The sequence below is a fragment of the Hyperolius riggenbachi genome, chromosome 9, assembly GCF_040937935.1.
Source record: "Hyperolius riggenbachi isolate aHypRig1 chromosome 9, aHypRig1.pri, whole genome shotgun sequence".
Lineage (NCBI taxonomy): Eukaryota > Metazoa > Chordata > Amphibia > Anura > Hyperoliidae > Hyperolius > Hyperolius riggenbachi.
This window is the reverse complement of record NC_090654.1, coordinates 34,346,144-34,373,475: the sequence shown is the minus strand read 5'-3', so window position 1 is coordinate 34,373,475 and position 27,332 is coordinate 34,346,144. Positions and strand designations below refer to the sequence as shown.

At 44.9% G+C, this 27,332-nt stretch overlaps 1 protein-coding gene across 4 annotated transcripts; it reads left to right on the top strand.

The window, feature by feature from the left end:
* Positions 1-1,531: 1,531 nt before the first annotated feature.
* Positions 1,532-25,488, top strand: LOC137531548 (methanethiol oxidase-like). Of its 4 annotated transcripts, XM_068251466.1 has the most exons (12): positions 1,532-1,549; positions 11,639-11,692; positions 13,105-13,217; positions 14,576-14,761; positions 14,858-14,978; positions 16,872-17,054; positions 17,207-17,388; positions 17,628-17,706; positions 20,896-21,017; positions 21,096-21,188; positions 22,803-22,921; positions 23,566-25,488. In XM_068251466.1, the coding sequence occupies exons 1-12, from the start codon at positions 1,546-1,548 to the stop codon at positions 23,726-23,728; spliced, it is 1,419 nt and encodes a 472-aa protein (XP_068107567.1). In that variant the 5' UTR covers positions 1,532-1,545; the 3' UTR covers positions 23,729-25,488. The 4 variants fall into 4 exon arrangements, with proteins under 4 accessions (XP_068107567.1, XP_068107566.1, XP_068107568.1 ...); XM_068251465.1 differs by lacking the exon at positions 1,532-1,549 and having other exon boundaries at positions 10,994-11,692; XM_068251467.1 differs by lacking the exon at positions 1,532-1,549 and having other exon boundaries at positions 10,994-11,692; positions 22,778-22,921; positions 23,566-23,650.
* Positions 25,489-27,332: the final 1,844 nt, after the last annotated feature.

Sequence of the window (27,332 nt, the reverse complement as noted above, 5' to 3'; positions counted from 1 at the left end):
CTTGCGTTGAAAGACATACATGGCTACAATTACTAGGTAATGCCTAATGATGTTGATCCAGGGATTTTATCTGATTGCCATCTGGAGTCGGGAAGGATTTTTTTCCCCTTTGGGGTTAATTGGACCATGCCTTGTAAGGGTGTTTCGCCTTCCTCTGGATCAACAGGGATATGTGAGGGAGCAGGCTGGAGTTGTACTTTGTTCTCTGGTTGAACTCGATGGACGTATGTCTTTTTTCAACCCAAATAGCTATGTAACTATGGCCCATATGCAATTCACTTTTTCACCTGAATTTTCTCCTAGGAGATAATTTTTCAACTTCAAGTTAGAAAAACTTTTCAGCACTTTGCTATCTAAAAAGTACCAAAAGTAGGTAAAAAGTACTATCAAAATTATTTTGAGTACTTTTTTTTTGCTCATTGGTGGTTTAAAAGGCATTTTATTGACAAGTCTGAAAATATTGCTCAAAGAGGTGGAGGGCGCTTATTATGGGAATCCCTTGTTGTATTTATTTAACCCGCAGCTAACCTGTAAAGTGTGGGTTCCCACTCACCCACACATGGAAATTAGAACTTAAAAGGCAAAACTAGGTTGCGCTGGGTAGATATATTCATATAGAGCAATAATATTATGATAAATACCAAATGTGCATAGAGTCAAATAAAGTTTTATTTTACATAAACATCTACAATTAAATGAAAACATTTTCTGGTATAAAATCAATTAATATCAATTAATATGTTCCTGTAACAATCAGCAACAATTAAATGATTAAGTGAAAAAAAAATTCTAGTATAAAATCAATTAATTGAATGTTACAGGAACATATTAACCTCCTGAGCGATAATCCCGAGCTGAGCTCGGGGTATATCGCGCAGGAGGATTTCTCAGGCCCTGGTGGGCCGATTTGCATAATTTTTTTTTTGTTACACGCAGCTAGCACTTTGCTAGCTGCGTGTAACTTCCAATCGCCGCCGCTCGCCGCCGATCCGCCGCTCGCCGCCGTGCTGCGCCCCCTCCTGGGTGATCTAATTGTATCGCACAGAGGGTTAATTGATATTAATTGATTTTATACCAGAAAATGTTTTCATTTAATTGTAGATGTTTATGTAAAGTAAAACTTTATTTGATTCTATGCACATTTGGTATTTATCATAATATTATTGCTCTATATGAATATATCTACCCAGCGCAACCGAGTTTTGCCTTTTAAGTCTGAAAATATTATCTAGGAGAAAACACAGGAGAAAAAGTGAATTGCATATGGGCTTCTGTCTGGCTGCAGCATTCATTCATTTGTGTGACTGCTAAAGCGCTCAGCCATGAGTGTAATGCTATATATACTCTTACGTCACGTATTGTGAAAAGTCTTCATGAATGTTCTAATCTTCAGTATTGTTCAAACTCGTCTGACAGGACTTCTCTGGCTGAACCCATCTGGGCCCGGTGCCCACTACGTCCTCCAGCAGCTTACCATAATCTGTTATGTATATATAGGTGGGAGGCTCCCCGATGGCCGGAGAAACACATCGATACAGCTTCAACATGGGTAAGACACTTTCTCTGCTACTTATAATTTTTGTATAATTTCTTATATTTTTTTTTTGTACCACCATATTGGGCAGCGCATTGGCATAGTGGTTAGCGCTCTCGCCTTGCAGTGCTGGGTCCCCGGTTTTAATCCTAGCCTGGGCACTATCTGCTTGGAGTTTGTATGTTCTCCCCGTGTCTGTGTGGGTTTCCTCCGGGCACTCTGGTTTCCTCCCACATCCCAAAAACATACAGATAAGTTAATTGCCTTCCCCCTAAATTAGCCCTAGACTACGATACATACACTGTCTGCAGTATCAAATTACCAGCAGACCACCAAGAATAGCATAAATTCAGCAACATTCAGGTGAGAGGGTTCGGTCGGACATAATCGAAGATTATGTCACTAGCAGGGTGCACCACGTGTAGTCTCTCACTTCGCACCCCTCCCTAACCACTTAACCGATACTGCATACTGGAAGCTGCAAAAAATAAATTTAAAAACTAATTTTAATAAAAATTCTTTTTTGCAACTTCGGTTACGCAGTATCGGGTAAGTGGTTAGGGAGGTGTGCAAAGTGAGAGACTACCTGCATGTGGTGCACCCTGCTAGTGACATGATCTTCCATTATGTCCAACCGAACCCTCTCACCTGAATGTTGCTGAACTTATGCAATTCCTGCTGGATTTGGTACTGCAGACACGGGTGCATACCACTGCACTTGATTGGCTGATGGGCTAACTGCTGGCCATATTAAAATGGCGGATTGCTGACTGGGAGTTAGCATTTGCTTCTCGTGTGTTTTGCATTCAGCATTATCTAGAGCAGTGGTCCTCAAACTAAGGCCCATGGGCCAAATGCGGCCCCCTGAGGCTTTTTACCGTGCCCCTACACACAAAGGGCTTGATTCACAAAGCGGTGCTAACCTACTTAGCACGTCTAAAGTCTTTAGATGTGCTAACCAGGGTGCTAAGTAGGTTAGCACCGAATTTCTCAATCAGATAATTCGGTGCTAACCTACTTAGCACCCTGGTTAGCACGTCTAAAGACTTTAGACGTGCTAAGTAGGTTAGCACCGCTTTGTGAATCAAGCTCAAAATGTATTACTTATAGATGCGGTCATCTACATCTTTAAATATGGGTGGGCCCCATATAAAATAGCAGTGCTGGCACCACCCTTCCAAGTGGAAGCCAGAAAGCAGTCATTTGCTGGCTTCCAATCAAATTCCACATCAGGTGACACCTCTGTCCAGTTGGACTGTATACTCCGACCCCCCCCCCCCCATACTTTTATGTATACTCTGGCCCCCCAAGCACTGTGAAGTATGTTGACCTGGCCCTCGACCAAAAAAGTTTGGGGACCCTTGATCTAGAGGCAGTGTGGGTGAATCCCCTGGTAGTGGGAGTACTGGGGCTCACCTGTATTGGTGTTTCATGGGAATTTGGGGGTCCCGGCAGTGGCAGAAAACCAAATACTATGGGAAGGGAGTCAGAAACAAAGAGGCTGCATAATGCCACTTATAGGGGAGAAGATGGTAGGGGTCAGGGGATCCTCATGTCATTTTTGCGAAGAGACCAATTGTGGTTAGAATCAGCCCTGCCGCTTAATGACAAGTGCTGCCCTACTGCCTCCCCTTTCATATAACAACAATAACAATAATATTTATATAGCGCTTTTCTCCCTGGGGACTCAAAGCGCTGTGACCCTGCATTATGCAGTCTCAAAGGCTAGGGAAAAGAGGTGAGTTTTTAGCCTTTTTTTAAAGCTGTCCAGAGAAGGAGCCTCTTGTACTGATTGTGGAAGTGAGTTCCATAGAGTAGGGGCTGCATAGGAAAAGGCCCGAGCACCAAATGTTAAGTGTATCCTGGGAATAACCAGCTTCATCTTGTTGGCAGAGCGGAGGGTGCGTGGAGGGGCATAAAGTTCCAATAGATCCGCTATGTATTTGGGTCCCATGTGGTGTAGAGCCTTGAATGTCAGCAGGCAGATCTTAAAATTGATTCTCCATTTTACTGGCAACCAGTGAAGAGTTTGCAGTACTGGGGTGATGTGTGAGCTGCGGGGGGCATTGGCTAGGAGTCTGGCTGCAGCATTCTGTATTAGCTGTAAGGGGCGCAGAACCTTATCTGTAGATCCGATTAACAGGGCGTTGCAGTAGTCTAGGCGGGAGGATACAAATGCGTGAACCAGGGCAGGTAGGTCTTCAGCTGGGATAAGGTGTTTGATTTTCGCTATATTTCTTAGATGGAAGAAGGAAGACTTGACGACAGCTGATACCTGCTGTCTGAGTTTTAGATTTCCATCCAGGATCACCCCAAGGTTTCGCACAGAGTCTTTATACTGTACAGTATCTCCCCCAATTGCTAGTTTGAGGTGGTGAGCGTTTTGAACTTTATCCATCATGTGTGGACCACCTACCACCAACACCTCTGTTTTGTCAGAGTTCAGCCTCAGCCAGCTGGTGTTCATCCAATTTTGTAAATCCACTAGACACGCATTTATGGATGCTGATGGGTCTTGGGTTCCAGGCTTGAAGGACAGATACAGTTGTGTGTCATCTGCATAACAATGGTATCCTAAACCATGGTTCTGGATTATTTTGCCCAGTGGGAGCATGTAGACTGCAAAGAGTAATGGTGATAGTACAGAACCCTGTGGAACTCCATAGGCAAGTGGCACTGGATTAGAGTAGTGTGTGCCCAGACATACTTGCTGTGTCCTGCAGGACACCTACCTCCCCCTCCCATATAAAAATACTGCCCCTCTCCCCATATTACAGATGCCTTTCCTTGCCTTCTCTTGTTTATGGTAGAGACAGGATTACTCTAAACCACAGTTATTTATTTGAAGTGTGCATGAGACAAACATATGACAAGGATGTCTTCTCACCTTGGGCTTCCTCCAGCCTGAGTTGTCACAACAACCATTGGTGTCACCCGGTGCGGTAACTCGTGGTGACAACCCCCTCTCCGTGTGATTCCCATGACAGTAGGGACCCCGGGGTCTGCTCCTCCTCTTTCTGGTGCAGAGTAACCACAACAGTGCATATTTACCTGTTCCAGCATAGTACTGCATCTTCAGATAGTAGGTAGCCTGTGTCCTCTCTCAACCCCCAGATAGCAGTAAATAGGCTTGCTTAGTATCAGTACAGGCACAGAGTAATAGCTTTTAAGGTACACGAAGGAGGTAGTAGTGGTAAGCACACAGCAGAGCCGGGACAAGGTCCTCCAGCACCCAAAGCTGAGACCCCAAAGTGCGCCCCTCCATCCCTCCCACCCCAGCCGTCACACACTGATTGCTATTAGACTAAGAGGTGCCACAGGAATGCCAATCCCCTCCCCCAAACACCTTAATCTCTAGTTATCAGGCTTGCAGTCACTGCCATGTATCCTCTTTTCTTATTTCTTTTTGCTTCAAACACAATAGGATAATGATAGCTGAGTGAGTTGTGCGCCCCCTTCTACACTACGCCCTTAGGCTGGAGCCTCTCTCGCCTCGGCCCGGCCATGGCACACAGTGCATCTAGTTTACCATCAATACAAACACAGAGTAAGAGCTTATACTGTACAGTGGGAGGTAGCAGAAATCAGCACATGCTGCAGCTAGTTCATACATGTCAAATTCTGGTACGTGGGCCAAATCTGGCCCACAGACTCATCTAATTTGGCTCTCAAGTGGTTTCCCACTTTGCATTATGTGTGGCCCACTCTAGACCAGCAGGGAAACTATACTGGGGGGTGGTAATGCCCTAGATCACCAGGGAAGCCATATTTGAGAATGAGGGCTGAAAGCAGACACCAGGGAACTGTATTGGGGAGGGAGTGGGGTCACTAGACACCAGGGAACCGTATAGGGTAGGAAGGGGCCATTAGACACCAGGGAACTGTATAGGGGAGCGAAGGGGAAATTAGAGATCAGAGAACTTCATAAGGGAGGGAAGTGAATAGTAGACATTGGTTGGCCAGAGACTTAGTCCCAGTGTTTATTTTCAGCCCTACTTTGTACTTAAGTTTGACACCCCTGAGTTTAATATTGGTACAGGCACAGAGGAAAGCCTTATACTGCACATACTGGAGGTAGCAGAGATCAGCACACACTGCAGCTAGTTTACTATCAGTATAGGCATAGAGTATTATTATTATTTATTGTATTTATAAAGCGCCAACATATTACACAGCGCTGGACAATAAATATATACAATGATACAAGGATGACAGACATAACAAGGTTATACAACATAGAACAAAGTTATACAAGGCAAACGGTACAAGATACATGATCATGTGATTTGGGCTGGTTAGGTAGGCCCAGTAATACAAGTACAGGCTGTCATAGGAAAGGAGCACATGATCCTGTAGACTACACTAGGGAAGGGAGGGCCCTGCCAGAGGCTTACAATCTAAGGGGGTGGGGTGTAAAGACTAGGTAGGGTTGTAGAATAAGTATTCTGTCCAGTTACTGTGTGGTAGGGGGTGGGTAGGCCATCTTAAACCGGATCCGAGATGAAAAAGTAACTATAGCAAGTAACTTGTCTATATATCTTACCTAAAGTTTAGATAGTTTACACAGCAAATCTAGCTGCAAACAGCTTAAAAAGTTTATGATTATTTATTGCTGTGATACAATGAGGGCAGCCATGTTCTGTTTGTAACACTACACCGAGGCAAGCTGATAGCATCTCCAGCCCTCAGCTCAATCCCCTCTCCTCCTCCCTCCTCCCCTCTGCCTCTGAAATCTGGCTAGTAACCTCCTCCTGCCCAGACTGAGCTCCCATAAGCCCTTGCTACCTGAGACTGAGTGCCAAAGCTCTCTGAAAAGCTGTGGAGGAGGTTTGTTTAGTTTATAGGGAATTAGAGTATTAAAACAAAACAAAAAAAAGTATTTGGCTTGAGGAATGCCCTATAAACTATATGAAAGGAACACAATTATGCAATGAGTAAAAGTTTGTCACGGATCCACTTTAAAGAGGTGGGTTTTGAGGGCTTGCTTGAATGTGTTGAAGGAGGGAGCAATTCTGATAGGCGGTGGAAAGACGTTCCAGAGGGTGGGGGCAGCTCTTGAGAAATCCTGCAGGCGCGCATGGGAGTGGGAAATATGTGAGAAGGTGAGGCGAAGGTCAATGGAGGATCAGAGGGCACAGCCTGGTGTATATCTGTGAACAACCTCCAAGATGTAGGTAGGGCAGGTTTTGTGCACATACTGTATTTAAACGACAGGCATAGAATCTTGAAACTTATCCGGATAGGGAGCCAGTGCAGGGATTTACAGAGGGGAAATGTGGATGCGGAGCGGTGCGAAGAGTGGATGAGTCTTGCAGCCGCGTTCATAACTGAATGAAGGGGGGAAATGCGTTTCGAGGGGAGTCCAGAAAAGAGGGAGTTACAGTAATGAAGGCGGGAGATGATGAGGGCATGGATGAGCAGCTTGGTCGTGTCCAGAAGGGGTGAATCTTGGAGATATTACGGAGGTGGAAATTGCAGGCAAGGTTCTCCAGGCAGCACCCAAGGCTGAGACACCAAAGTGCGCCCCTCCATCCCGCCCACTCCAGCCGTCACACGCTGATTGCTATTAGACAGATTAGAGGCGCCACAGGGCCCCCGAACTTCCCAACACTTTAATCTCTAGTTATCTGGCTTGCAGTCACTGCCATGTATCCCTTTTCTTATTTCTCTCTGATTCAAACACAATAGGGGAATGATAGCTGAGTGAGTTGTGCGCCCCCTCCTACACTGCGCCCTAAGGCCGGAGCCTCTCTCGCCTCTGCCTGGCCGTGATTGCAGGCTCTGGTGACGTTTTAGATGTGGGGGATGAAGGGGAGGTCAGAGTCCAAGGTGAAACCAAGACAGCGGGCCTTGGAGTAGAGAAGCAAGCCAGAGTAAAGAAGCATACACACATACACCAATTTTTCCACCTTCATGTAGTATGAGGACCATCAGACGTTGCACATTATGAACAGAGCTCTTATACTACATGAAAGTGGCCAAATTGACCAATACAAATTGGATGTGAGTACCAGACTTTACAGCTATACTGTACACACTGGAGGAAGCAGGGATCATCACTCAATGCCGCTGGTTTGCTATCAGTAAAAGGTAGAGAGTGACGGTTTATAATGTAAATACTCAGGGTAGAAATGAACAGCACATGCTGCAGCTAGTTTACTATCAGTACAGGGACTGAGTAACAGCTTATGCTGTACATAGTGGAGGTAGCAGAGATCAGCACATGCTGCAGCTAGTTTACTATCAGTACAGGCACAGAGTAACAGCTAATATCATACATACTGGAGCTAGCAGAGATCAGCACATGCTGCTGCTAGTTTACTATCAGCACAGTCACAGAGTATCAGCTTATACTGTACATACTGGAGGTAGCAGAGATCAGCACATGCTGCAGCTAGTTTACCATCAGAGTAACAGCTTTTTTTTAACAGTTGAAAGAGTAACAGCTTTTACTGTACATACTGGAGGTAGCAGGGATCATCACAAAATGCCGCTGGTTTACGATCAATAACAGGCAGAGAGTGACTGCTTATAATGTACATAATGAGGTCTACTCTAGACCAGACTAGCGGCACACAGAGCTCCCTCCCACAGCTGGAAGAGAATCGGCAAGTCCCTGCCTACTGCCAGCCGCCAACAATACTAAATTCTGGAGGGGGGAGTGAGGAAGAAGGAGCCACATGATGAGGGAAGTTTCCTGCTGCTGTGCCAGCTGCTCCCCCTTCACTGCGCTGCCACCCCTCCTGGGGACACATACAGACCTGGCTACCTATTCTGGGGACACATACAGACCTGGCTACCTATTCTGGGGACACCTATAGACCTGGCCACTTATACTGGGGACACCTATAAACTTGGCTACATATACTGGGAACACCTATAGACCTGGCTATCTAAACTGGGGACACCTATAGACCTGGCTACATATACTGGGGATACCTATAGACCTGACTACATATACTGGGGATGCCTATAGACCTGGCTACCTATTCTGGGGACTCCTATACACGTGGCTACATACAGTATACTGGGGACACCTATAGACCTGGCTATCTAAACTGGGGACACCTATAGACCTGGCTACTTATCCTGGGGACAGCTATAGACCTGGATACTTATACTGGGGACACCTATAGACCTAGCTACTTACACTGGGGACACCTATAGACCTGGCTATCTAAACTGGGGACACCTATAGACCTGGCTACTTATACTGGGGACACCTGTAGACCGGGCTACCTGAACTGGGGACACCTATAGGCCTGGCTACTTATACTGGGGACACCTATAGACCTGGCTACCTATTCTGGGGACACCTATAGACCTGGCTACCTATTCTGGGGACACCTATAGACCTGGCTACTTATACTGGGGACACATATAAACCTGGATACCTATAGTGGGGACACCTATAGACCATGCTTCCTATTCTGGGGACACCTATTAGACCTGGCTACTTATACTGGGGATACCTATACACCTGGCTACCTACACTGGGGACACCTATAGACCTGGCTACTTATACTGGGAACACCTATATACCTGGTTACTTCCACTGGGGATACCTATAGACCTAGTTACCTATACTGGGGGCACCTATTTTTGGGGAACTGCTGCCAGATTAAGTGTATTTTGGGGAACTGCTGCCAGATTGTGTATGTTGGGGGAAACACTGCTTCCAGATGATGTGTATTTTGAGGGAACCACTGCTGCCAGATTACATGTATTTTGGGTGATCCGCTGCCAGAGTACACGTATTTTGGGCTGACAAATTAAGTGTATGTTGGGGAGCCGCTGCTCCATATATTACATATACATACATATACATATATTTTGGGGGAACCACTGCCATATTATCTGCATTTTGGAGGAACCTCTGCCAAACTGTGTGGATTTTTGGTGAAATGCTGTCAGATTACATGTAGTTTGGGGGAAACACTATGGCAGAGCTCAAACTTTCCCGGCAGACCTTTTGCACCACTGCAAAAAGTCATGTATATTTGGGCCCACACGTGACCATGCCCACATTCTGTTGCATAACCATACCCATTTTTTTGGGCAAAAAATATCCATTGTCAGTACATTTTTATATCTGTCTGTAAAAAATAACATGCAAGGTTGGCAACACTGGTACGGGCCCCATAATCTCCTATTACCCGGGGGCACCATGAGTTGTCAGTCCGCCTCTGGTACAGACACAGAGTAACAGCTAATAATGTACATACTGGAGGTAGCAGAGATCAGCACATGCTGCAGCTAGTTTACTATCAGCATAGTTACAGAGTAACAGCTTATACTGTACATACTGGGGGTGGCAGAGATCAGCACATGCTGCAGCTAGTTTACTATCAGTATAGTTACAGAGTAACAGCTTATACTGTACATACTGGGGGTGGCAGAGATCAGCATACACCTCTGCTAGTTTAATAACTGCAAACTTCAAGAATGGAGACTGCACACAAAAGGCTTCAGCAACAAGCTGTATTCAAAGCATGTAGAGGCACAAACACAACATGTTTCGGGCGGAGCCCTTCCTCAGGTGTGCCACACCCATCACCTGTGACACCTAAATACCCCCCTACTACAACAGGAAGTCATGTGACAATCACATGACCAAAACAACAGTGGAATATATCAATTGTCTAAAGGGGAACTACACCTATGGTGTCTACCCCAGAAGCAGTAACTGAGGATTAGGACACCCAAATATAGTTAAGTTTACAAGATGATTCATATATAATATACAAATACAATATTAGGCCCGGTTCACACTTGCGGTGGCCCTCCGGAATCGCCGTGCCGGAGCCGCACCGCTTGCAGAACGGACAGAACGGACGCACGGCATAGCAATGAAAGCCTATGCGTCCGTTCACATGCGTCCGTTCTGCCGAACCGGAGCCGGACCGGATCCGGGCCGGATCCGGACTCTGGCCTCCGTTCCAACATGCGCTATTTTTTCATCCGGCTCCTCCGGCAGCCGTATCCGGGGCGGAGCCGGACTGCACCATCCGGCCAATACAAACCAATGGGAACCGGAGAGCGCACAACACACTGGCTGAGAAATCCGGATGTTCTACCCCACTTCCTATGGGGATTGTTGCGGCGATATTGGATGGGGACACATGGGCAAGCATTTTGGAGTGGAGCAGCACAGCTGGATCCGGATCCGGAGATGTTGGCAGCATGTCGGAGGTGGAGGTGAGTGCTAAAGAGCAGAGGGCCTGATTCCACAGGTCCCCCTTCTGCTGACCTCCCAGACCCCAACATTTTTTTTGTTTTTAACGTAACTTTTGCCAAACGGATCCGGATCGCATCCTGATGGACACCTGATGCAACCTGACCGGATCCGGATCCGGTCCGGATCCGGTCAGGTCATCCGGTCCGTTTGGCAAACAACCGCTAATGTGAACCGGGCCTAACTGTTCTATCATAATTTAACAATACCAATCTTGAAAAAGTCCTGTTATAACGTTCTGCACAATCCGTTTCAGCCTAGGAGAAAAAGGACATCATAAAAAACACTTCAGACTCAGATTTTCGTTTAAACCTTTAGGGCATACACAGTCAAATTTTCTTATCGATTTAGCCTCACACTGTAATAGCAGTTTCTTCCTATTACCACCTCTTGGAAGTTTTGGCGCATCCTCAATTACAAACCACCGTACTTGACTCGCCCCATGACGAGATTGTAAGAAGACATAGGACTATGGTAGGGATTAGATTGTGAGCCCCTCTGAGGGACAGTTAGTGACAAGACAATATACTCTGTACAGCGCTGCAGAAGGTGTCAACGCTATATAAATAATAATAATACTGGCCGGCCACCGCTTGTCTCTGACACCTCTGCATTGTGGAAGACTCACATCCCGGGACTCAGTACCCCTGCAGGGGTCTCTGGGAGGACTTGAAAAACAGATACACACAGCTTGGTGCTTTTTCCACACTTTCTGTACATTGGAGGGGAAGTAAGTCATGCCCTCTGTATTCCCATGCCACTAGCTGCCAGTTGCGTGGGCTGTGGGTAGTTTCCTAGGTGTTATATGGTAACTCATTACAGACAGTGCCAAGCAGTGTTCCACCTTAACCTGTTATCTGGTTTTGCAGCTACATGTGGGCGTTGTGGACCCGGATACAAGTCTCCTTTGGATGCCATGAAAGGTACAGTTACATTGGGGTGATACCAACCCAGAAACCTTCTTTCTAAAGGACTACAAAAATGTATATGTTATGGGTCTATTTTCGGAAACCTGTTGTACCGTGAGCTCCCCAAAAAAAGGAAAGTGGGGCCCGCAGTGCTCCTGTTGTTGGGAGTGATCAGATAAGTGTGTCCTCCCTGGCTACTTTGTAGAGAAGTCTCTTGACAATCAGGGTTGGTGTGAAGGGTGGTATAAGGGTCAGTGACGACATGACAGGTGTAAGGTGTGTGTGTGTGTGTGTATGTGTGTGTGTAATACTAACCCTAACACACTCACTTAATATAAGCCTTACATTAACCCTCCAACTAACCTTCATCATAAAGCTAATCCTTCCAGTAATCTAAATTTAAACAAGGCAAGTAATTTGGTTGACAAATGAACTTAAAGAGAATCTGTATTGTTAAAATCGCACAAAAGTAAACATACCAGTGCGTTAGGGGACATCTCCTATTACCCTCTGTCACAATTTCGCCGCTCCTCGCCGCATTAAAAGTGGTTAAAAACAGTTTTAAAAAGTTTGTTTATAAACAAACAAAATGGCCACCAAAACAGGAAGTAGGTTGATGTACAGTATGTCCACACATAGAAAATACATCCATACACAAGCAGGCTGTATACAGCCTTCCTTTTGTATCTCAAGAGATCATTATGCACAGGCAGTGTGCATAGAGGGGCCAGGAAAGGGGAGATGCATCACAGAACCACAACACTGAAGAACTTGGCAGCCTTCCAGACACAGGCTGACAAGTCTGACAAGAGAGAGATAAGTTGATTTATTACAGAGACTGTGATAGTGGAAAGTGCTGCAGTAAGCCAGAACACATTAGAATAGCTTTTGGAACTTGTAGGATGATAAAAAACAGGATGTAATTTTTGTTACGGAGCCTCTTTAACCAGAATTTAAACTGGTGGACAAATTGTATTTATCTCCAGTCACATGTGCTCTGTCAGGGCACTATAGCTTACATCTTGCCCTCTGTAGATTCAGTGTTGGCAAAGAACATGACAATTGTGTATAACATCTCAAGAGATTCCTCCACCAATTAGCCAGGGAGGACACGCTTCTCTGATCACTCCCAACAACAGGAGCACTGCGGGACCCACTTTATCTTTTTGGGGAACTCACGATTCAACAGGGTAACCACCAACTTGACTGAAAATAGTAAACAAAGAAACAAAAAGATGCAAACTCAACCTTGAATCGGCTTTAATAGGTTTGTGACAGATTACATATATTCGACCCCAGGTTGCCTATGTCAGAGGCCCTTAGCATTACACCATCATTAGATTTGGGGGAGCTAAATGTTTTCTAGATTTGTTGACTGCTGTACTTCAACATTTGGAGATGACTTGGTAGAATATATATTTGTGCAGGTCCAAAGGAGAAAATAATGTACGTGCCTTGTGTCTTTCGCTGCACGGGTGTTGACAAACCTGACTATCTGGCCACTGTGGATGTGGATCCTGATTCTCCACACTATTCTCAGGTAATGGCCAAGAGGTACGTCCTTTTAATCGTTTGAGGATTTGAAATGAGTCAGTCCAGCCAAAAATCATTCTTCAAGATAGCACTAATCTCCCCCCAGTGCAGGAAAAGCAACTTACCGATCCTGAAGGGCGCCATCTTCTACACTTCCTGAAGCTCCCAGCAGTTTTCTTGGTCCTCTCTGTGTGGGTCCCGGCATGTCATGTGGCCGGGAGCTGTACATGGATTCAGGGAAGCCGCTGAGAGCTGCAGAAGTGTAAAAGACGGAGCCAGAGAATCTGTAGGTTGCATCTGCTTCACCAAAACTTTGCAGATTGCCAAAGACAGTACTGCCCCCATTGTCCACCCCAGGCATGCCAGTTAGTTAAGACTTCTGGATGCCTGAGTTCTGGATAACTGGGGTTGTACTGTATATATATATATATATATATATATATATATATATAGTTGATGTGTGGTTAAGACATCTCTATTATTATTATAGCAGAATAAGAAACACCAGGAGGAGGTCCATGCTTTGCAAGCTTACAATCAAGAAGCTCTACAGCACTTATTCCCAAAACTGTCACCCTAGCAATCATGAAGGGCAACAGAAGTTGAGCATGTGTATTAGCTGTTAGCCTTAGAAGGTCTATCTAGAAATAGTCAAAATGGAATACTGAGAGCCAAAAATAGTGTAGTATGTTAGAATAATAATGAATATTTCAGTAAACAGAATGGTACTCACAAACGAGGGCTACCACTAAGACAATCACTGGTTACTTAGGCAGGTGAAGAGATTAGACCTGACCACATTCAGGTTAAGAAGTCGCTCTCTGTAGACAGAGGAGAGGATCCCTCCACCAAGGGTGGACTGACAAATAACAATAGATATTAGAGATTAGGGAGATAGTGGTTGACTTACCTCATCTCCCAAAAACAAGACTTGATTTTTTTTTAATTTCAGACAAAAATTAGTTTTTGTGGTTTACGCCATGATAGTTACATACATAGTTACATAGTTATTTTGGTTGAAAAAAGACATACGTCCATCGAGTTCAACCAGTATAAAGTACAACACCAGCCTGCTCCCTCACATATCCCTGTTGATCCAGAGGAAGGTGAAAAAACCCTTACAAGGCATGGTCCAATTAGCCCCTAAAGGGAAAAATTCCTTCCCGACTCCAGATGGCAATCAGATAAAATGATGAAACGCGTTACACAGGTTTGACTTGCTTCATCAGGTAAATAGGGGAGTAACTGAGAAGCATAAACACATATGGCAAAGCACATATTCTAGTTTATCATTCATAGCTAATATTATGCCAGTAGTGATTTTTGTATATGTAAAACATTTCTTTCCTACTGATCCCATATCAGGTGATTCACCGTCTAAAGATGTGCAACGTGAGTGATGAGCTTCACCACTCCGGTTGGAACACCTGCAGCAGCTGTTTTGGAGACACCAGTAAAGTGAGGAACAAGCTGATCCTGCCTTGCCTTATCTCATCCCGAATCTATGTGGTGGACATTGGCACCGATCCACGAGCCCCTCGTCTACACAAGGTGGGTCTGCTCTTTCATGGGGTTGTAGAGAGACAAGATAGTTTGGACATGGTCAGCATGAGACTCATTACAATATTTTGTTTCTTTGGCTTCCAGATGGTGGAACCTGTTGATGTCTACTGGAAGTGTGGCCTAGCGCACCTACACACGTCACACTGTCTGGGCTCTGGTGAAATTATGATCAGTGCCATGGGAGATCCCAGTGGAAATGGCAAAGGTGATAGTACATTGTTGTTTACCAAACTTTCCCCAAAAAGTATCACCATGTAAAAACTGCCCCAGCATAGTCCACGGAGTACTTTCTTATCGTCAGCAAGGAACGCTTGCAGGTTTTTTACCGACCTATAAGGGTTGGTAGTATCTAAAGCTACTAATTGGGCCTATTTTGTTGCCCCAGACAAGCCACCTTTTGTCCCCCCAAGTCGTTAGAATTGCAAAGATCATAGCTAGGGATGAGCATGCTGAATCCAAACACCATTCTGAATGATTCAAAACAAAACACGTTTCAAGCACAGCGGACCGTGGCAGAAGGGCTTAACTCGCCCTTGACGCAGTTTCGGTGCGCTGCCCTCCATGCTGCATTCCAGCTTTTCAGCTACTTCCTCCTTCTGGCTGTGAAGGAGGAAGTATTGAGAGCTGGAATGCACCATGGAGGACAAAGCACAGAAACGGCACAAAGGGTGAGTTAAAAAATGTGTTCTTTTCTGAACCATTCAGAGCAGCGTTTGGGATCGGAATGCGTGTCCCTCATTATAGCCTAATTTAATTTGTTCTGCTGGCACCAATAACAAATTGGCAGGTAATTTACAAAATGTTGTTTCACAGGAGCCTGCTTTATTATGCTATTCAGCTGTGGCCATTTAGGTGTTAAAGAGACACTGAAGCGAAAAAAAAAATATGATATAGTGAATTGGTTGTGTACTATGAATAATTACTAGAAGATTAGTAGCAAAGAAAATATTTTCATATTTTTATTTTCAGGTATATAGTGTTTTTTCTAACATTGCATCATTCTATAATATGTGCAGATTACACAACATTCAGCATTCAAAATGAGTCTTTCAGAGCAGTCTGTGCACTAATGACCTCTCCTCTAGCAGAGAAAAAGAAAACAGTTGAGATAATAAAAGTCAGATAACAGCCCTCTCCAGGACTAACTTAGTCGGAGAGCTTAATGGCTTGTTTGCATAGAGATAACAACTGGAGTTTCTCAACTCTTCCTGTACTGGAAACAATTAGACTGATGTATCTGATCTTAATGTTTTATTTCTTAGCTGTACTACACATACAAATCATAATATCATATTTTTTTTTTCGCTTCAGTGTCTCTTTAAAATGACTATTCAAACATTTCTTAATGGAACTAGCAATTGTGTATAAGAATCCCATAAAGTGCTAATAATAGCTCACCCCAGCAAACTGCCTGGTTTGCCTATCCCTAAATATGTCCCTGCTCTTAGCAGTGGCTACATAACTATAGGATAAATGACCTTCATAGTAATCACAAAAGTGCTATATAACAATGCACAGCTGCTGACAGTAATGTCTGGTTCCAGTAATGAAGACAGCCACATGGCAGAGGTGTTCCTGGGGCTGTAATTGCTAGCAGGGAGATAGGTGCCTACCTAGCCCTTAGCTTGCTAGGGGGGGGGGGGGGGGGGGGGGGAATCAAGCTTTACATTGGTTTTGACTTTAAACTGTGAATCCTGGAACTTCCCAGTTGAGTGAGCCTATAGGGAAGATTCATTCCTGAGCTGGATGAACCAAAAAGCCACCCGCGTTTCTACTTTTGGGGAATTTCTGGGCTCACATTTGTGAGGTAAAACTCTCTAAATACATACAGGGTGCATTTGTCTATGTTTTCCTTCTGTCCTGTGCAAGAGTTTAGGTCCATTTTAATATTTCCAGACCAAAGTGGACTTAAACAGTTTTTTCAATGTGGGCGTTACACACACAGCTGCTAATTTACTATCCTAGGAGAAACCTCCAATGTGTCTCAGATGAGGCTTACAAGCTTCAGTCAGTCCTGGATCACTAATGCTCTCCAATGTTCTCATATGTTCTTTAAGCTGGGTAGATCAACCCTAATTATGTTCTACATTTGTCTCAGGAGGCTTCGTCCTGCTTGACGGAGAGACATTTGAAGTGAAAGGTAACTGGGAGGCTGAAGGACACGTTGCTCCATTTGGTTATGATTTCTGGTACCAGCCACGTCACAACGTCATGATAAGTTCTGAATGGGGAGCCCCCAAAGTGTTTGGCCGAGGTTTCAAGATGGAGGATGTAAAAGCGGGTAAGAAAAGGTTTCCATAACTGACAGGACTATAACAGGTTTATGTCTAGAATTAAGTTGTTGTCTTCCATTTTGTATAAAACTTTTCAATTTAACCTAAGACCCTCATGGAGACAGGAGAAGATGAGTTACTTGCTTTCTGTACCCTGTAGGACACTATGGCCACTGTATTCATGTGTGGGACTGGACCACACACACCCTCATACAGACTCTGGACCTCGGTGACGATGGACAAGTCCCACTGGGCATCCGATTTCTACATAATCCAGACTCTGACCAGGCGTTGATGTGTTGTGCTCTTAGCAGTTCTATTCTTCGGGTTTACAAAACAGAGGTGAGGAGAGTTGAAAATGAAAGTAGTTCTGACATTACTCATGGATCAAAAGAAACCGCTATAATAAGTCATAGTACAAGAGTCAAACACAAGAGGAGAACCCTACCGTATATTAGTAATTTTAGGAAGAACACAATAAACACAACCAAATAGTGTTGATTTTCATAATCTCGTCAACCAACAATGATGTACCATATAACATCAATCCAGCATCTTATATTTGGTGTTTTTGGGCACAGAGCAGCAAGTGGGCAGTAGAGAAGGTGGTCCAGGTGCCCGCTAAGAAGGTGGATGGCTGGATCTTGCCAGACATGCCAGGTAGGTCATGGTTTCATTTGTGGTTCTCCAGTTTTGCTGTCTTTCAATGAAAGGTTAGATGAATGGGGACTTTGCATTGGTCTGATTGATCCTTCTTCCTTCTTGCCAATCACAGGAGGGTTTGGATGGCTCAGAAACTAAATTATGCTATTTTCTGTGATGTATAATAAAATAGAAAAAGATAATACCTTTATTTCATGTAGCCAATGTTTCAGAAGATAACGGCAACAGGCAGTGCTCATGTTTAAGCCCTGGGGAATGCTTGTGAAACCAGTAAAGTGAGGCTAGGACCATAGCAATATGATTGCCCATTCATTAGCCCACTCTGAGAGCTAAATTATCCAGTATCAAAACCATATAGCTTTAGGCAAGGTTGTCTATTGGTTGCTTCTCCTGTTTTGCCACTGATCATTGAAACCATGCAGAGCGATGGTAGCACACAAGGGCACATATGCAATTAACTTTTTCACCAGAGTTTTTTCCCAGGAGATAATATTTCTACTCCTCTTTCAAATAACGTTTCAACATTTTGCAATTGAAAAAGTGCCAAAAAGTAGTTGGAAAAGTGCTATAAAAAAAAAAATCTTTCTAGTAATATCTTGCTTGCTGGCGGTTTAGAAAGCATTTTATTCACAAGTGTGTATATATCACCTAGGAGAAAAAGTTAATTGCATATGGGCCAAGGACCTTCCATAGGCGACAAAGGGATGAAACTGATCGTCTATGCTGCTGATCTGATGCTGACTTTCATGGAGTCAGGACAGCCAGGGCCGGATTTGTACGTTTTCCTGCTCAAGGCCACTATCACCAGCCAACCCCTGACAAACAGCAATCCCCCTACCACATACACACTTTTATTGATCTTTGTAATTAATGTATTCAACCTCCTTGCCGGTCTAATTCCCCCGGCAAGGAGGCAGCGCAGCACTTTTTTAAAAAAAAATTTTTTTTATATCATGTAGCGAGCCCAGGGCTCGCTACATGATAGCTCAGCGGCAGCTCTTCAGCCACTCCGATCGCTTCCGGCGATCGGAGTAAGCAGGAAATCCCGTTCAGAACGGGATTTCCTGCTGGGCTTCCCCGGTCGCCATGGCGACGGGGCGGGATGACGTCACCGACATCATAGGGAATCCCGATCCACCCCTCAGCGCTGCCTGGCCCTGATTGGCCAGGCTGCGCAGGGGTCTGGGGGGGGGGGGGGGGGAAGCAGCTCGGCGGGTAGCGGCGGAACGGCGGCGAGCGGCGGTGATCGAAAGTTACAAGAAGCTAGCAAAGTGCTAGCTGCTTGTAACAAAAAAAAATTATGCAAATCGGCCCAGCGGGGCCTGAGAAATCCTCCTGCGCAGGTTACCCCGAGCTGAGCTCGGGATAACCGGCAAGGAGGTTAAAGATGCTTAATAACGATGCAATTTTAGTGAATGATAAACCTTCCGATTGATTGTATTGGACAGTGTTGATGGTGTCGATCGACTTCAATCAACCACCAATTTGTCAATCATTTTATCAACCTGTTTTGTGGATCGATTACATCTGAAATGATCGGAATGATAATTTGTATTCCATTTATGGGCCAAATTGATGCTTTCTGCTCTGATAGGTTAGAGCTGGGAGGAGGGCGGAGTTGAACTTCGAAGAGTGGCCGATGGTGATGATGATTGATAATTCAGGTCACAGACAATAAGCTGCCCACGTTTGCTGCCCCTTCGTCCCAGACACTTGCCTGACAGCTGAAGTTCAGCTGTTTGGCAGCTTGACTGCATGAGTGTGCCAGCCCGCTGTCCGCCCCTTGCTTCCTGGTGCCCTAGGCCATGGCCTTTGTGGCCTTGCCTGAAATCTGGCCATGAGGACAGCTAGAGTTTTTGAGCTACTTGGATCCACTGGAGGTGAGGTCCAACTTTAGGGTTAGCAATCAAAAGTCAGTAATACTAAAAATTGGATTCTAGCTCTGCTACTTAAAAAACTGAACTAGAACAGTTACCATTTAACCTGGCAAGAAAAAAATTACAGCCAGGGCACTATCTGCACAGAGTTTGTATGTTCTCCCTGTGTCTGCATGTGTTTCCTCTGGGCACTTCCACATACTAAAAACATACAGTTAGTTAATTGCTTCCCCCTAAATTGGCCCTAGACTACGATACGTAGACTACACAATACATACATAGACATATGACTCTGGTAGGGATTAGATTGTAACTGCCTCTCTGTGGGACAGTTAAGTGACAAGACAATATATACTCTGTACAGCGCTGTGGAAAATGTTGGTGCTATATAGATACTAAATAATAATGTTCACTTTGGCTCAGTGGCGAGCTAGAGACTATGGGGCCCCATAGCAAAATTTTCATGAGGCCCTCAGAACTAGGCACTCTTGAGCAATGCCACCTTCCCCTACCCTATGAATACAAGTTGACTGGACAATTTACGCCTGGTACACACCATGCATTTTCCCATCAGATAGACCGGTCAAACCGATTATTTCCGGCAGGACCAATATGATTTCCGATCGTTTTTTCTGATTAATTTTACGATCACTTTCATACAAAATTGATCACCAAAATGATCCGAAATCAGATCAGATTGGATGTGTCGGAAATAATCAATTAGACCAGTCTACCTGACGGGAAATTGCATGGTATGTACCAGGCATCACATTTCCATGCAATGTACACTGTATATAGTCCATGGGCACTGAGACAAAGTCTGGGGGTGGACAAACAAAGGAAAGTTAATAGTGAACACATCAAGTACGACTTGGGCCCCCTCATCTCCAGGGCTCATAGCAGTTGCTATGACTGCTATGGCTATTGCAAAGCTCCTGCTTTCGCTGGCCTTTACCGGTTGAAACAAATTTTATATTTTAGAGCACGTGTCAAACTCCAGGCCTGGAGGGCCAGATCCATGCCAGTGTTTAGGTTGGACTGAGAAAGAAAAGAATGTGTTCTACCTGATGGACCGCACCTTTCCTGATTCAGACCCATCAATTCATTTGAGCTGTATCAAAAATGTGTGAGGATCTCGGCCCTCGTAGGACCGGTTTGACATACCTGTTTTAGAGGGATCAACTGCACTGTTAAACTTTTCTAACACTGGGAGAGGTCAAAGCTCATCTCATTCTGCCACATGGAATCATTGGACTGTTACAGTTTCAGTGCTTACAGGTCTCAGCATAGACTCTCTTGTTTCCTGTAGGATTCATTACCGACATTCTGATCTCACTGGATGATCGTTTCCTTTACTTCAATAACTGGCTACATGGTGACCTCAGACAATATGACATCACTGACATTCGTTACCCTAAACTGGTGGGACAGGTGAGTGATGAAGACACATGTCTTGGTGTGACCCATAATCCAACCTCTACATGGTCTCATTGGATCTCTGCTGAGCAGGTGTTCCTGGGAGGCAGCATTGTGCACGGAGGGCCAATTACTGTCCTAGAGGACGAAGAACTGGGGTCCCAACCAGACCCACTCATTGTGAAGGTGAGGGCAACCAGCTTGAAGAGTTTCGTTTCTCTGTGCTCATTTTTAATTGTAGTGTAGTTTTTTTCGAGTGTCATTTTTTCTGTCATCTTGACTTGATTGTCCTCTGATCTCATCTTGGGAACATTCTTTTCTATTGGCATTTTATGATATATTGTTTTTCTTGGCATTCGGTGGAAAGTGACTAACAAGAGCATTCGGTTTTATGGACAATGATACATATTTTCAGGGGTGGTTCTTCCACCAAGCAATGTGAATCACGTGGGCAGCAATTAGAGGGTGACAAGAGATGGCTCCCCTGCCCAAATGTGCCCTTCCCCGCACGCCCCGTCCCTATATGCACGGTGCCATTTCACTCACCTGCTCTCAGCGTTGCCAGTGATGGGATCTCCATCCACCCATCCAGCGTCCTGTATCCATGGTTACAGCAGTGCCTCATGTGACCTGTTACGTGCTCCTGGGTCACATGAGGCACCGCTGCAGTCAGAGAGGAAGCAGAACTTCATGTGTAGCTGGTGATCCCACCACTAATCCGCTGAGAGCAGGTTAGTGATATGGCACCTTTGCAGCACATACTTTGCATCCGGGGATCAGAGCCGGGATGCTGCGTGCCAGCAGGGAGGAGATGCTGTCTTGGAGGAAGCAGAGGGAGGTAAGCGTATTGCCAGTGCCTGCAATGTACAGTCTGATGTATCTCTCATCCTCGGTCCATACATACACACCTATGGGGAGGATCTGTATTGCTTCAGGCAACAAAGTTAAAACTTAGTTGGAGCTTAGGGAGAGATTCTAGTGTAGTGATTTCTCATCATGCATTTAACCTATACCTGTCCCAAGGCAAAGCTACCTAAGGTAAGCACAGACGTATGTTCCTGCTGGATCCACATCCCTCTGTGTGTTGTCCATTCCTCTCATTCCTGGTCTCCGTAATTACTCATGAAATAAATCTGACTTTCGGCTTAAGACAAATCTTTAGAAAGGAAGAAGCAGGCTTTCCGCGATGTTCCCTTCTGTAACCTTTCTATTCCCTCTTCTTCTCCACAACATTCACTCCCCTTAAAGTAAACCTAGATTCTTACCTAGGTATAGAGAAGTCTCTGGATTGTCCAAAGGCTTCCAATCTTCTCCTTAACTCCACTGATGCTAAACAGGGACCCCCTTAAAATATCAAAGAAGAGCTTGTTGGGTAGGCTCGTGTCCATGCTCCTCACACATGCACAATTGCAGCTGTACCTGCGCAGGAAGCTGAAGTTGCTCGCCCATGAGCGGCTTCGAGTGGATGTGCAGGGCGTGGCCATTCTCGTGCTTGTGCACTACAGGTGTGCTTGTACCTGGAGGGGAACGCGGCCAGAAATTAAGAGGATCCCAGCCAGTGGGGGTGTGGTTAAGGAGGACATGAGAAGACTATCCAGAGACTTCCCTCTACCTAGGTAAGAATCTTTCTTGTTTTTGAGCAGCACAGGTTTTTTTAAGGCACATGATTGGGGGGAATAATGAAAATTGTGGAGTTTGAGATGTGGCATAACTGATGATTCTCACTTCAAGTCGTCACCTTTCATCTCTTGGATCTCATTTTCTGCATCTCATAGATGGTCCTTCTTAAATACTTGACAGGGAAAGAAGATTGTCGGAGGTCCCCAGATGATCCAGCTCAGCTTGGATGGGAAGAGACTCTATGTGACAACTTCTTTGTTTAGCACCTGGGACAAACAGTTTTATCCGGACATGGTTAAGTAAGAGACAGAGATTAAGATTTTATCTGTTAATCTATGTACACACGCTGGTCTGACCTCGGGCTTAATGGACGATAAAAACTGCCATGGCTGAGAATAGTGACTCAGACCAGCGTATGTACAGCGGCCGCAAAACTTTTGCTAGCGATCCAGCATGCCTGATCTTTAGCGATCGATTCCCGAGCATCACCTGATCCCTTTGCTCTAACCTCTCCCCTGCTGTGGGAATCCACTCCAGCGTGAGCCATTCCTCAGCATTGCAAATAGAAGCATTGCTAACCAGGAGCTGCATAACCTTTGGACTGTTGGTCCTCAGCAGTGCATACCAGTGAATACTATGGCTCTATGGGATAAGGTTTGGACGAGTACAACAGAATACCCGAGCAGCTCAGGATGACCCAGGGTGGTTCTGGGTAACCCTGAGCTGCTCCGTTATTCAGTTAAGTAAAATGACAAGCTGCTTTTTGTGTATTGATGGAGTGTTACATTAATTCTGGGATCACCAAAGCTGAATATAAAAAAAAAAAATTGCACCTTCATGTCTATTTATAGGTCCTTATAGAAGCTCAATCATGCAACAAATGTACAAAAAGAACGAGGACATCTTTCATATCATCATCTTTCCATCCTATCTTGTCTTGCAGGGAGGGCGGAGTCATGCTGCAGATTGACGTGGACACACAACACGGAGGTCTGACTGTAAACCCAAACTTTCTGATTGATTTTGGGAAGGAGCCTGACGGTCCAGTCCTGGCCCATGAGCCCAGATACCCCGGAGGAGACTGCAGCTCGGATATCTGGCTCTAGATCGCCGCATTCACTGATTTAAACAATCCATACTAGGAATGGGCCAAATCAATGATTTTTCACATAGTCAGGAATAGCTGAGGTCTGCAGATTATTAAAGTGTACCAGAGGTTTTTTTTTGGAATACAAACGGCACACACAGGCATTTTCTTTGCTTAATGACATGCCTCTGCACACCACTCTCAATCCCTTCTCTCCGCTGTGGACCCAAGAATGCAAACAATGGGGTTATCGCTAGATAACTAGGGGAAGAGGTGTCCCTAGCAGGGGAGACACTCCTACAAGACGCCTCTTCCCCGCCTCTGTCCCTCCCCTCTCCCCCAGCTTTACCCCACCCATCTGAGCCTCTCCCCCACCTTTCTGCTCTGTAAGGAGAAGTAGATAAGCGAGGTGCAGCATCCTGACCCCAGGTTCACTAAAAATGAAACGGACCGATTTCTGCCCATAGGAGAAGCGATAAAAGGCTCTACCTGATCCGGCTAGCTCCCCGGATCAGGTAGTAGGTTTTCTTTCTACCTTTATTCTGGGGCTTGGGATTGCTTTAAAGAGGAGCTGTCAACCATACTTTCTCAGAAAAAAACCCACATACAGCATAGAAGTAGATAAATACTTGCTCTACTTACATAACACATGTATTGCACTTTCCACATTTTGATTTTAGTGATTTTTCTACAGTAACAGAGAAAATCCTTCTTAGCATTTCCCATTTTAAGTGTGGCTATTTTGAAGCCAATTCTGATGTCATTTCGTCCCTTACTCTCCTCTGCCTGATTGTGTATGCATTGCCCGCCCTTCACTATAGAAAGTGCATTGTCTCAGCATGCAAAATATTGGCCAATCAGAGAGGAACAGAGGTGTGGGAGGGGAAAAGCCTTCAGCCAATCAGGCTGCATTAGTTAAGTCTGAGGGGAAGTACAGAAGAAAAAAAACAACCCGGCATGCACTGCCACTTCCTTTTTGTGTACCAAATTCTGTGTGTACCAAATAAGAGTCAGGTAAACTGGGGAATGATCATTTATCAACAAGAAAAGGAATAGTGATTTTTAACTTTTGGATTGCCTGGGTAGCATCCTTATTACTTGTTTGGCATAAAATCAAAAATGTATTCTGTGGTGATATATTGGGGTGCTGATGATGTTAAGGATAATACAGGAACATATTCTTTCATTTTTATATCTGCTGTGTATTATGTCAAAGGTGTAGATATGCCAGGCTGGCTTCATGGAGTTCCTGTATGTACATGTACATTAACTCTATCATTGCTTCTAATTAGGAAACACTTAAGAGCAGGGAATGCTAAATGGATTTGCTAGCCTCTGTCAAGGAGATGGCTAATTAGTCAATAGCCAGTCAGATCCTTACCTTTGATCTGCTAGGAAATAATGTCACCAATGTTTTGTCACCAGTAACCTGGAATAGGGAAGTCTTTTGTCGTGTGTGCTATAATACACTTTTACATGTGGAAGTTAGATCTCTAAATTATGTCTGGAGTTCCCCCCTTCCAAACAGGCTTGAAGCCTCAAGCCAAATCTCCCAGCATAAAAAAGCAGGGGCAGATACCTAAAATCAGTCCGCTCCTGACGGTAGCTGAAGCTAAGTGGGCTCCTGGTCCAACCAGAACTGTGTCCGTCCACAAAAACCAAGTCCAAGGTTCTTCTATCTTGATCCCTGTTTATTTTGGTAAGCAAATAGCCTTGTGTGTATCGTAACTTATTTTGTAACTTTTTACTTTGTTTTTGTAAATCTTTTGTATATATTTTCTGCACTGTTCCACCTTTTCCTGGAATATTAAATTGCTATGTAATAAGTTTGACTTCTGCTGTACTAAACTAATACCCATAGCCTAGAAGAGACTGAAGTGTAACTGTGTATAAGTCCATGCCTGATTGTATGACTGAGCAACACTACCGTATAAGATTGTAATCACATTGTGTGTATGGGGCACTTCTGCGCTCGACAGCAGAGTGAGAAGTCTCGAAGTGGCTAACAGTATCGTTACTGTTAGTGGTTTTGCTTCACTACAGTGTAAGATTAGAAGTGTGTGTGTGTGTGTGTGTGTGTGTGTGTGTGTGTGTGTGTGTGTGTGTGTGTGTGTGTGTGTGTGTGTGTGTGTGTGTGTGTGTGTGTGTGTGTGTGTGTGTGTGTGTGTGTGTGTGTGTGTGTGTGTGTGTGTGTGTGTGTGTGTGTGTGTGTGTGTGTGTGTGTGTGTGTGTGTGTGTGTGTGTGTGTGTGTGTGTGTGTGTGTGTGTGTGTGTGTGTGTGGTTCCCATATTCGGCCTAAAGCGCAAAGCTGACCCGAATGCGAAACGCAGATTGCATGCTGAGCACTCGACAGCCGACAACTCGACAGCAGCTAGTGGTGGCAGTGAGAAGTGTTCTGAGGGATCCCAGCCTTGTTTTAGCTTGAATAAGGCTGCTCCCCACTTGATCTGGTCAAACCCGCAGTCGGGAACCACGTACGCAGGCGTGCCGGTTCCTGACACTCAGGGTTACCATCAAGAAGGTTAAAGCAAACTGATACATGCCTTAGTAAAGTATGGCCTGTAGCATTCCCTATACAACAAAGTAAACCTTACCTAGTAGCCTTTGGATTACTTTGCAGGGTTTGAGAAATGGGAATGGATTGTGAGGAGATCTTACTGCTGCAGTTTATGGGAGAATATTGAACGGTTACACTATGTACATAAAAGGAACTTAAAGCAAAAAGCATATGGAGGCTGCCATATTGGTTTCCTTCTAAATATCAGTTTCCTGGCGTTCTACTGATCTTTCAGGCAACAGTAGTGTCTGAATCACAACCCTGAAACAAGCATGTAGTGAATCCAGTCAAACATCTGACCTGCATGCTTGTTCAGGGTCAATGGCTAAAAGTATTAGAGGCAGAGGATCGGCAATGTGCATTGTTTTAACCCTTTATCAGCCAATTGGCTTGATTCAAGTGAAAAGCGCACGTGATCGCACACAAACCTTCACTTATCCCGCAAAGTAACGTTGTTTGCACGCAAACCTTCGCGCACGGCAGCTCGCGTGATAACTGCTCTGATAGCAGTTATCACGCTTTAGTGAATCAAGCCCAATGAATTTAAAGTCTTGCAAGTGCTCCAGGTCAATTGATTTTAGCATCTTTTTTTGTTACATTTCCCTGCTTCTAATTAGTATTGCTGTAAGGTGTATTTATGGCTACTTGTCGTTAGGGGGCAGTGTGAGACAAGGATTTCTGGTTTCAGTTTCTATATTTTTCTGCTAGTAGAGAGAGATCAAAGCATTCCAAGAATTTACAGCACGAGTTCTGCCAACTGAGGGAAAAAAGCAGTGCACTTATCTCAAACAAAATTTAAACTGCTAATGGGTTAAAAAGAAATAAATATGGCAGCCTCCTCATCCCTCTCACTTCAAGTGTCCTTTAATGCAATTTCTGAACCGCCATCCTTGTCTGAGGGCCCGTTTCCACTTGTGACGCATGCGTCTGAGACACGCAGCGTCACTTCCTGGTGTGCGGATACTGAGACCAATCCCATCAGCCGTGTGATTCGCAGCCTCCTGCACCATTTCGGATAAAACCGCCGGACGAATAGCTAGCGGCAAGCCATTCGGCCGGCGGTGC